At 43.0% G+C, this 12,265-nt stretch overlaps 1 protein-coding gene across 1 annotated transcript in view; it reads left to right on the forward strand.

Moving 5' to 3' along the window:
• Window positions 1–5,393, forward strand: part of EGLN3 (egl-9 family hypoxia inducible factor 3) — a 28,649-nt gene extending 23,256 nt beyond the window's left edge. The window contains exons 4-5 of the mRNA XM_083836713.1: window positions 212–285; window positions 1,606–5,393. Of these exons, the coding sequence (XP_083692839.1) occupies window positions 212–285; window positions 1,606–1,643 (112 nt within the window). The 3' untranslated portion in view covers window positions 1,644–5,393. The remainder of the gene's footprint in view (window positions 1–211; window positions 286–1,605) is intronic.
• The last annotated feature ends 6,872 nt before the right edge of the window (window positions 5,394–12,265 follow it).

Genomic DNA, 12,265 nt, shown 5'->3' on the forward strand with positions numbered 1-12,265 from the left:
AAATTCTCACCTATATTTCTGTCTTACTTGATAAAATGGACATTTAAAATGCTGTCTATATTTGTCTTCAGATATGTGACATTTGTATCCTATTTTTTATTTACTAATCCAGTTGTTTTATTGTTAGATTTCTATTTGAAAATAAAATTTCAGAATGGTGCTCTATTCTATTAGCAAAAGTTGAAACAAACGTAAGATTTTTCTTTTACAGGTATGCCATGACTGTGTGGTATTTTGATGCTGAAGAAAGAGCGGAAGCCAAAAAAAAGTTCAGGAACTTAACTGGTATGACTCTTAGAAAATGTTCACCTGAAATATCAAATTGCATGGATTTTTTTTCCTTTCTTCCCCCAAGGCAGAGACAGACTGGGAATAACTCTGTAGCTAGATCGGTATGGCATTCACTTTTTTAGAAAGCTTTTTCATCTCTAATCAACAGTCAGTGATTTTTATGCCAAGTGGGAAGGTTGTGAAAGAAGAAAATTAAGGGCCTGGCCTCAGCATCCCTGGTGAGGAATGTGGAAGAGGTGGCTCTTGACTTTTTTTCTCCCAAATGTGCAGCTGAGATTGTCTTACCTTAGGTAGCTGCTCCAGTCACTGGAAATCTCCAAGCTCTTTTGTTATTTGGAAGCATATTTAATCTCCTCCAAACGTTGCTTAGCACAGTCATGAGACTTGCATAAACAATTTCATAATTATGTTCTCTAAATGTTCTAGCTGAATAGGGCCTGTCTTCTGTATTAATGAAGGGCATCTGTGGACTGCAGTAATGCAAAAGGGTTTTGTCTTTTACTTACAAGTAATTTCTGTGTGGGCACATTCATAACAACCCCAGAATGTATAGATTATGAGTTGGAAAGAAACTAAGTTCAGAAATACATATAGGTGTACCTTTAGGCAGGCAGTTGCTAGCATAGCTGTGATTGTGGTGCACTCCAAGAGCTGCCTAGTTTCAGCTGGGTTTCACAGATGGCTGACTTCAGGCTCAGAGACATTTGTGCAGAAGCCCAGGACAAGCTGACCGCAGCTTTCCTAGCTGCAGTGTCTGGTACTGCACTACTGGCATGCAAGTAGTGGGCGAGTGTCTAGATGTGCTCTGATACCCTATGTTCATGCTCAAAGGTATGCTGGTTAAGTCTTCAGGGACTGCCGCAGGCAGTTCCTCAAAACGCAGTGTTGAGAGTATTCCTCTCTTTTCAAATGTGTGCTACACAGCTGGAGACTAGCAAAATCGTAATTAGTCAAATACTTTTCAGAATAGACTGCTGTCATTTCTGTAGCTGGCGGGCAGAGCAGATAGAGGCTTCACCCATCATGAGCAAGGGGCCAAGAGAGGGGGGAAAAATTATTGCAAATCCAGAGTCTGAAAGTTTATTGGCTACTTGTATTCAGCTTCAGTGGGGTAAACGTACAAAACCTCAGGGTAACTAACTTGTTAACGTGTTGATTTGTACAAAATTCAGTCCATGTAATGAACTTATTTCAAGAGTCTCAAATGGGAAGTGCTGTCCATTGAAAATAAACCAACTTTATTCTGTTTGATTTTTGTATGAACCTTACCAGAACTCTCTGACTTAACCATCTTTTTGTATCTTTTTGATGTAGACGCAAGGAAAAGAGAAGCGGCTCTTAATGAAGATTAATCAACTGTTTCTGAATTTTGTGAAGAAATAAGATCCCAAAGATGATTTCCATTTCCAGTGGACCATGGCACGTTCTTGTTAGGCACAAGAATGCACTGGTTGTGTCTCTGTCTAGTGTGTGCATCTTACATTGACGGTACTTAAGGCAGCCTCCTGTCATGCCCTGCATCTGGCAGAAGGAACCCTTGTTTTCTGTTTACCTTTTGCTGGAAAAAATAACCAGGGTATTAATTTAAAAAAAAAAAAGGTAGTGGCTCAGCCAACTGGCTTTTGATCGCTTTGTAAGCAAGATAACAATCATTGGAACTAGTGGGAAAAACCTGAGTCTTATTTGCACTTTATAGAGAGAAAAAAAAAAAAAAGAAAAATCTAGCTCAATGGGAAGGAGCTTTACAAGTTTATAATTTGTGGCAGACTGCTGATGGCAAGGAGAGATATTGGAAATGTGATACTAAAGTGGATTTTTGTAGAGTGTCATTTATGGTATGTCCTAGCTGAGCCTATCAATGGACTGCTCATCGCCTTGCTGTGCAGAACATTGGCTCAGCTCTCCTGTAGCATGACTTTCCAAACAGACTTTTGTATTCAGTCATCGCATTTCCTGGAGTTTGATCACTTTTCAAAAGTCGTGTTAGAGCTGTGCAGTTGCACTGCCCTTTCTGTCCCAGGCTGGAGGGGGAAGTGCTTATGCATCTGTCCACAGCTTTGTAAAACCATTTCCTTTCTGTTCTGAGCTGGATTGGTTTTATGTTTTCTATTTTCACTGTTTGGTAAAGCAGCTATTACCTCCCAAAAGTCTGAACTTGGAAGGCTGATGGCACACAATGTGTTGGTACTAAAGGCCAACAGTATGCGGAGTTTGTCATTTTAATGATTTTTCCATCTACTATATCTTGTATGACACAGATGTGAATCTGAAATGAAAAGATGTCTGGCAGTCTAACAAACATGAATAATGGTTGACTTAGACTTGATTTCTATGCTGCTTATCCTTAGTTAACACATTTGTTTATCTTTGCATGTGTGTGTAATTTCAATGAAACAGTGATTCCGTTTCAATTAGTCTTTTATGCCAGGTAACTATTTCTGTTATGCTCAAGCCATGAGAAATACAACAGATTAGAGTTATTCAATTGCCAGAGCACTTTTTTCCTCCATTATTTTTCAGAACTTATTAACTCAGCAGTTGCTCATCGAGTCCATCTCCTATCTGCCTAAGCTTCTACAACCAGCACTTACTATGCAGTTCAGAACAGCTCTTAACGAAGCTGAGAGCTAGCTGTGGATGTATTTATCACTCACACTAATTGTTCTCAGCCTAATATGCTCACTGATACACATGCACTTGCATTTATTTCTGTCTCAGGTTGTCAGTGTACATCAGGCCCTACTATTCCAGATCCCTTCTTTGGTGTCGTGTATTTTTGTGCCACCTGCCCACAGTGGCAAAGGTGGTCTGCCCAAGCTGCCAGTCCCTGGACCAGTCCACCACACCGTGCTGGTAACGGGCTTGAGTCTGTTGCACCCCGGCTAGGGAATGAGCAGTAAGCATGCAATGGCTGCTATTAACCTGTACTGACAGAAGGGTAACAGCTACATAGGACAGAAATAAATTCCTGGACATTAAAAAAAAAAAGTAATAGAAATGGAGTATTTCTTAAGCAGTTCTGTCTTAGAAAAAGCTGGACATCCTTCAGCCTGTTTTTGAATTTTGAATGTAAATACAGTAGTGCTAAGAAACCCCTCATCCTTTCTGGCTTCTCCCAGAGATCCAGCTGTGGTCGTATGGACTGGACTTCATTCAGCCTGACCACTGTGCACCTTAAGAGAGGAATATGAGGGAACTTGTGACAAACACTCTTATAACTCAAAGCTAGAAAAAGACAAGTAGTTTAATAAATGTTCTTTGATGTTAAAAAGTTATTTTGCTATGCTTGCAACTAAATAACACATCATAGACTTGAAGGAAACTTGACCATAACTTGAAACTCTCATTCTGCAATGTTTGTGTGGAGAAAGTTAGGTCTCTTCCCCGAAAGTGAGAGGTAGCCCTCTGAAAGATGGTAGGTGTCATTCTCTGACAGGGGCAGCTAGGGAATTACTATTTAAAAGGCAGGAGAAAAAAAAATCCCAGCCTGTTGTATTACTATGCAAAATTAATAATGGCACATAAGTTTTAAGCTCCTACATGATTTTAAAGGGAGCAAAGACAGCTAAAACAGAGCAAAGCAAGTCCTGCTTTGTATTTAGAAACTTTAAAACAGTGCACTAGAAAGAGATGTTAATAAAAATCTCATTGGAGCCTAGAACAATGGAAAAATGATGGGCCAGAAAGGGAGAGGACTTGTATAAAGTTTGAGAAAGAAAGGTACTTTGGTTACCACTGTAGCTAACGTCTGTCTTCAGCAGTGGGCAGCAGTGTGTGTCATGGATGGAGGATGGAACAGTATAGGTGCATTTATTGTAAATAAACTACATGTTTTCATTATTAGCCTATGTCTTCCTGGCCTAGATAGAGGAGGGAAGGTAATTATCCCATGGCAGAGAGCATTGCCTTTTCCTTTAACATGTATAATGAAACAGAAAAAGTTGAGGGCACAAGGCTCTGAAACCAGTTCCTGTCCTCCATTCCAGACCTCTGCCCCATTTCCAGATCAGTAGCATCATCTCCTTGAAGATGCTGTAGCTTAACTGGGTGGTGGTGGTGGTGGTAGGGAGTTGGTCATGCAGGAATCCAGTTGTGATGTTTTTTACGTAGATTTCTCTTACCTGTCTCTCAAATTGTTGCAAACTGCTCTGCGAGAACGTAATTGCTTGGAGAATCGTGGGGGCAGCAGCGTGCTGCGGTACAGAGGGCATTTCAAGGAGACTCTTTCCTTTGGGTTTTGTCTTCATGGCGAGGTAGCTGAAACATCTGTGGTCAAACAGCACTTGTCATCCAGTTGTGAAAAAGAGTATTTTCCTCTAAGGCATTTAATTTCTAGTCCTTTTGGTAATGTGCCTTCAACATTCCTATCTTGTAAGATGTTACATGTCATGTGCATGACATTTGAATTTATCGTGGCTCTTTAAGAACTATGGTTGCCTTTCCAAATGCAATTGCATTCAAACTAAGGAGCTTTGGAAAATACACAAAGCCACTAAGCCACAATTTCCGACAGGTGGGGTTTGTTGTGCAGTGAGGAAAAAGGCCAGGAGACAGTACTGAAAATCAAGAGACTATTTGTATTAAACCTATAACCAAACTTGCTGGCCTTTTGGGCACAGTAGCCTCTAATCTCATTTTCTCTAGATTACTTATGGTTCTGTGATGAATGGCCTCAACAAAGTAGTTTTTAAAAACAAGATTCACTCTGTTTTCTTCTCTCTCTCTCTTTAAACAGTTCTAGTCCTTTACTATTGAGTTTTTTTTAAATTTGTTGGAATATTATATATAATATATATATTTGTTGCAAAATAGCTGGCTCTAACACCACTTGCATCTAGAAGAAAATGTATCTATTTGCAGGCAAATAACTAGTTTTACTTTGACTGTGATGTACTCCCAGCAGATATCTGAGAGTGAGTTATAACTACATCTTCTCTTGTCAGGTTGTATGCTGGTCAACAATGCTGGCACTTTGCATTGGATTGATATGGAAACCTGTAGTAGTATTTTATCATGCATCACATTTTGTGTTCCTGTTACTCTTTTAAAAAAAAAAAAAAAAGGTGGCAGGAGTCAATAAACACTGGGTTGTGTTAAATGTGGTCCTGTGTAAATCTTTTCGGTCTTGTCTTACTGTGGCCAGGGTTGTGGTGGGCACAGGTGGTGGCATGTAGCTGGGTGAAGCATGGTGGCACTGCACAGAGCTGCCACTGTCCCCAGCTGCCAAGGCAGAGCTCCATTTGCTACCATCAGTTTGGTACATTCCCTTGGTCACTCCCTGCTATTCTGAAGTTATTTACTTTGCTAGTGACCCTCTTCTTGAAATGTCTATTTGTTTTCACAGTCTTGTTGAACCAGACAACATTCTCATGGTTCATTTGTCATATGATAGGTTTTATTCTCCCTTTGTCATCTGGTAGGTTTTATTTTCCCTGCTACTTCTCCAGGCAGAAGCCCACAGTTTTCTCCTGCAGCCACGGGGGAGCTTTCTCACCACTTCCACTGGCGTTGCAGCTGAGTGAAAGCCAAGACATCTTCACTCAGTTGTTGAAGTGTGGTGGACTTTTCTGGTGCTTTTGCAATATTGTGGAAGGTGGGATTTCACACACCCCAAGTAAAAGCAGGCTTTCTATGGTGGAGAGCTTGTTTTGACTTATTTATTTATTTTGCTAAAGAGGGGAGAGAATTCAAGATAACTTGTCACTTCCTTTAAACGTTTCACTTCCACTGAGGCGTGCTTAAAGCATATGGGGAAGACCCAGGGAATGCAGAGGGGTTTCTCTTCTGAGCTCGCTCTTCACTTGATGAAGCTGGCCCTTGGCCATCCAGCTGCCAAGGACTTCGTTGTCTTTTCTCTGAACTTGGACCAAATGAATATGTTTATAGTAAATTGTTATCTTGCAGCTATTTAGGGGTCTCTTTCCTCCCCCACCTACCCAAAGGGATATGGCTAAATATACTTGCACTGAGAATTCCCATGCCTCCTGAGAATGCATCTTGTATGGGAGGCTGCAGTGAAAATCACAAAGCAGTATGACAGTGGAAGAGGGAGTAGAAAAATGGGTTCTCCTTTCCCACATAGTTTCATCTCTGTGGAATATTTCCCCTTCAGGGAGTTAGAAAAACTCCCATCACAAAGCACAAATAGAAACTTTTCCTGTCTATCAGAAAAGAGGATCATTTTATCTGTCTGCTTATTTTAAGCAATGCTGGAGATGCTAGAAAATAGGTGAAGGGCTGTCCCAACAGCAAGCTGAGTGACAAACCCATCCAGTGCCAGCATGCTTGTCTGCTCCTTTCCTGGATGTCCTAAGGGGTAAATCTTCTCCTGCAGGTGGGCGAGGAGGCATTTTGTGGTTCTTCAGTCTTGGCCAACAGCTCAGAGACTGATTTACCATGAAGGAAGGCAGGTGAGAGCGTAGCTACCCAGTCCCTGGGTTTGGGGCAAGTAAGTGGTGATCTGGCTGGCTTGCTGTATGGGTGGCTTGTGAGAAGCTTGTTGAGAAAGACCAGGCAGAGCGGATTAGTCTGAGCTAACAGAGCTCTGAATATCGGTTGTGATTGCACACAGCTATTCTTAGTTCCTTTAATTTTAACAGTTTCTCAGCTCGTACCTGTTGAGAGTCTTGTGCTGTAACACATCAGAGTAGCAAAACCAGAACTGAGCTCTAAACTAGAGCACTTGGGGGAGAAAGAGCTCCAAACAATAGAGCCAATGTGTTTAAACAGAAAGGCTTTTGGACCAGAGCATGTCCCTTTTTTCCCAGCTGTGTCACTTTGATAAATAAAAATCACTATCCCACCTTACAAGCCTTGCCCCTCTGATGTTACTCTTACTATTTAATAACTTCCAGCATAGTGGACTGTTCCCTTATGCCCCATGAGCTATGAAGCATTGCTGCTACATGATCTTTCAAACACTGTAATGCTGTGTGCAGCCCTGAGGAATCTCAGCTGAGAAATCTGCAGCTCCTCAGCTAGCAAATAAGCAGCTGAAGGGACAGCACTGTTCAAAAGCACTTTGAGGAACCACTTGAGGCCCTGCACTTTGCCCTATAGTGTTATTGGTGATGCTGTGGCAGGCTGGTTTGGTTGTGCTTGTCTGTTAATGGGACACATGACAGCAATAGGTGAGGGCAGACGCAAGAATTAACCGTAGGACAGTGACGTGGGCTTCCTAGTGTGATGGAGATTGCCCAGCACCCTGGGAACAGCAGCTGCCGGCACTGAGCCACCCTCTGCCAGTGTGCCCTGGCTGGGAAAGTCATCCTGGGGCTGTGGGAGAGCCTGAGGCAGCTGGGGAAAGTTCACCCCTGCTGCTGGCCGTGGAAACTGGCAGAGGCCAGTTTGTTTTCTCTTGCTGCATTCCTCGCAGCCAGAGGAGTGGGATCTCACTTCTGGGTGCAGGTCAGTCACTTACATGTCTCCCAGCCCTTGGGAGAGCCCCAAATGCCCGTCTGTGAGCACAAACGCATCCTGCATGGGCTGTGTGGGGGCAGCGGCAGCGTTGCTGGTTCCCATGAGTGCCTCGCTGGGTGAGGCAAATGCTGCTTGGGTACCAGTCTGTGTAGGCAGACACTGAACGCCTCTCACAGCAAAGAGGCCAACATCCCTCTGGGATTCACTTATGATAAAAAGCTGGTTTTATTTCAATTTTATTTTCGCTTCCTTCCTGTGTTCACTGCAGAGCGATGCTGTCCCTGCAGCTCAGCTGCAGCCAGCTGCCTGCTGTAGCCACGAACTGGCCTTTGCAGTGGAGAAAAGCTGCTACTGAAGCCAAGCCCCAGGTACATCGAGCTGTCCTGCCTGGCGGAGAGCTTGCGGGCCCTTCCCTGACAAGGGATGCTGAGCTCTTAAAGTTTATGAAAGATGACGTTACTGTCATCGTTCCCTCTTGCTTGCTCTAATATCAGCACAAGGAGCCAGCCACATCTCCACGGTGCTCTAACAGAGACTCAACAGCCACTGCTTGGGGGAAGTGGGAAGATGAAAGCATCCAAGGCTCTGCCAGTCTCAGAGGGCTGTGTATGTGTGTGTGTGCGCGCGTGTGTGAGCGAGTGTTTGTTTCTCTGTGCAGCCAGAGGGAAGCGTGATTTCCAGGGGGAATTAATTTGAGAAAACTGAAAGTCGCTCCTCTGCTAGCAACTAATGTTGATAATAAAAAGCAGTTCTTTTTCCTAAAAGGACTGCAAAATAAAACCACATAGCGCATATTTTGAAAGAAGAATAATTTAGACAGTAGTAATTTTTCCATCAAGCCTTTGTTATGGCTCAGGTAACCTTCCTGGTTCTTTTCCTTGCTACTGCTACTAGAAGAAAAATATGCTACATTTTCAGTGCACAGAAGGGACTAATTCCCTCTGCCAGGGCTGACATAGGAACTGATCTATAGCTAAAAGCATTTACTGCTCAAGAAAGGCACATCTTTGAAGTGTGTTTTTTTTTTGTGTGTGTGTGGTTTTTTTTTTTTTTTTTTTTTTTTTGGCTTAGGTAAACCAAAGGAGAGGCAGTTAGAAAAATACAGAAGCATGGCATCTGCTCAGGATATATCTAAAACTTACTAGAGCTGTTCTCATAAGGGACCAGGCGTGGGCTGGTGTGTAGTGCTGCAGTAAAACACGGCAGTGCTTCCAGGCTGCCAGGCCTCCCCAGCTCCATGTGTTTCACCCTCCTGCCCAGTCCTCTGCCAGCTGTTTTGCAGCATGGCATTACTGCCTATCACCTAGGAGCACACAAACTAGGAAATAAAATGGGTGCTATGTCCACTTGGTTGCAGTCTGTGGATTTAAATCAGCTGCAGCTCATCGCTCACCAAATGTCTCTGGTGCAAAGCACAGCCCTGGTCTCTTTTACAGGAGGCTGCCTGTGCTGGATCTTACAGCTCTGGAAAACACATCTCTGAAGTCCTCTTTCCAAAGATTTTAGTGCTCATACCTGGCATCTCAGGGCTGTTTCCTTCAGAAGAATGTGGCAGTGGGATGGCATGCTTCCCCTGTCCTGCTCAGGAAAACTGTCAGCAGGATGTCTGACCTGACCTCGTGGCACTGATGAGAAAGGACCACCAGAGTGCAAAGCTGCAAAGAAGCTCAAAAACTTTTGAGATCCAGGGGAAAACTGCATAATACTTCCATATTTAATCTGAAAGGAGGAAAAAAAAAAAAAGGCATCACATTGGACTGCTATTTGTGCTATTTCTAATGACATGCAAATCACCAAAGGTGCTGTGTTTTACCCCAAAGGAGAGAATATTCACATTTTATGTTGGAAAGAATCTTCCTGTCTCAATACACGTTGTATTCATGGGAGCTAAAGAGAAAGCAATCAAGGTTTGGTTTTCTCCTTGAACTTGAATTGAAGGCATTTCCAGAAAAGTAAGAAAAGAGGATTTAGAGACATTTTTCTGGCAGGGAGAAAAAACAGCTCCTTGAAGCATGGAGAGAATTGGAGCTCCCACGCTGCATTTAAGCACACCGCCTTGTTGGGTAGTCCACATGCAGAGCAGAGCATTTTTATACAAGATAATTACATGCGGTATACAGAGGGGATGAAGTGGCAACATCCTTGCTGTTTGCCCTTCTGTGTTTAAAAGCCAGTGCAGTGGCTGTCACGGCATTTTGTAGGACCCTTGCGTGTAAAGCTGGGGCTGCACTGAGGGCATCTGTGGGTTGTCTGCCACAACAGGAGGACCACTTTGATGGTGGGGCCAAAATGATCTTAGGGAGTCAGGCAGAGACAAATACACACAGTCGTTCCCTAGAATTCACAGACTAGTGAAAACCAAAAGCTTCCTGGTTCATCGTCCTCTTACACCACAACAAGGACCCAATCCATTACAATAAGAAGTGGCCAAGAGAAAATTAAGAAATGAAATAGTTTTCTCATTTAGTTATAGCAATAAACTGAAGTACTTGTTGGCATGAATTTGGGATTCCCTCATTTTTTTCTGAGATCCCTGACCGTAACAAGCTCTGTAACATCCACCTGGCAAGGCACGGCTGTGTTTCTGTTATTGAACATGGGTGCACTGCATGCAGTGTTGCACCTGATGTACACATGCTGGGGATACAGCCAAGCTCACCAGCTGCCCAGCAGCCTCATCAGAAAAGTACCAGCAGCTGGAAAACATTCAGATTGTCCACTCACATAATAAGCACAGTTTTCATTTCACGGATAAAAGATATCCCAGCAAGGAAAAGGAGTTCACAGGCAGGGAAACTTGGATTAATGTTCACCCTACACATGACCAAGAGGTTGGTCATCATCTTAAAAGGGCATGGGGATCCTCTATAGCAGCCAGAGTTTGTCTCTGCCAGGGACACGGTGCTGAACCAGGCAGGACGGGTGGGGTAACTGCGTCTGCAAAAGACAACCAGGTCTGGTCAGACTGTAACTTCAGAGTGGTGTCATGGCAAGCAGCGACAGTGGATTGCTTTTTATTTACTAAACACTGTACATCATGCAAGCTTTGACACTTGCCCCACCTTTATAATGGTTCACTGGGTGCTCTGTGTTCATCCCTGTGAGGTACAGCATCGCTCCATGCATAGCAGTGCTCCAAACAAGGGAGGAAATGGCTGTTCTTAAGACATAGCAGTGGTTTCTCTCATATGAAAGAAAAAAAAGAAAGGAAGAAAAAAAATAATAATATGTCTGAACAGACATTTAATAGGAGAGGGAACAGGCTTAACAGACTTAAGCTCAGCTGCCTTCAGAGAGTTTTCAAAAGCTCACCGCAAACACTTCTGTTTCAAAGCTTATGCTCCTTTATCTATGAGAAGCTAAACACTGGCTAATTCTTTAATTTAGCTCCCAACAAGATGTTTTTCTCTGCAGCCAAGGCTTGCAACAGGATAATCATGTCGTTAGTTTAAAAACAAATATCAATACAGAAAGTTATTTTGATTTCTCTTTCTTCAAATATTTTATTTCCCCTTGTACTTGGCTCCCACTGTTGGCCCTCACCTGCAGTCTCTTTCCTTGATTTGGGAAAAGCTGATTGCTTTATTTTTAGCTCCCTGCTCTGCAATCCCAATGCATGGACGTGGTAGGGCTGAATCCGGGCCAGAGCTGTGAGCTACGGTGCAGTCCTATGAACAGGGCTCCTCTGGGAGCACGTCCTGGCCAGGCCTGGGGTGTGAATCCCCCTGGGATGGGGGATGACAACAGAGCCACCATCGGTCACACAGCTCAGCTAATGCACACTCCTCATTAAGCTAACCAGCATATACATGGCTCTGGGTGTCCAAGGGTCACATCACGTGCCAGAGACCTACATTTAGAGCTTCCCACTCACTCCTTTCGGATCTAGCCTCAAGGTAGAGCCGAGAGCAGATTTTGAGCAGGGATCACATCCCATTTTCCTTCCTCCCCAGAACAGCAGCTGTGCAGCTGGTTGGGCTCTCTGTTTTCTAGGAACTGTTGAATTTTAGGTCATCTTCAATCATTCTTTATGAATGGAAATAATCCTGGTGTGTATGTGTGCATGTGTGTGAAAAATATATACAGCAGATTATCAAACTTTATCCTTTGAGAACATGTGAGATTTTGAAGGTGGGAATCTTCACTCTCTGCCCAAGTTAATGTTGTGATTAAAGAGAAAATGCCTGTAGCCATATGAAAGTCAGCATTTGCTACCTCTGTTGAACATTTTACTCCCCTTTGCAAAGCTATGTTAATTTCCAAGTATATTGCAAGTAAATTCTCACTTGAGTCATTAATTCTTTCAACACATCTGAATGACCATGCGTTGACTAATGTGATTGTAAATTCAAGCAGTTGGAATACCAGTGTTTGAGCCCAGATGTGTTCATAATTAATATTAAATACCATGGATCATTCTTGCAAACTTTTCTTTGACATTTAGAACTGGCAGTCCATCAAAATTTTATATAAGGTTCAGACCTATAGTTTTCTTGCTGCTATAAATATTTTAATATCATAAGGCAAACATTTCCCCCTTTATTGTTACCGTATT

Source organism: Anser anser (genome assembly GCF_964211835.1).
Source record: "Anser anser genome assembly, chromosome: 5".
Lineage (NCBI taxonomy): Eukaryota > Metazoa > Chordata > Aves > Anseriformes > Anatidae > Anser > Anser anser.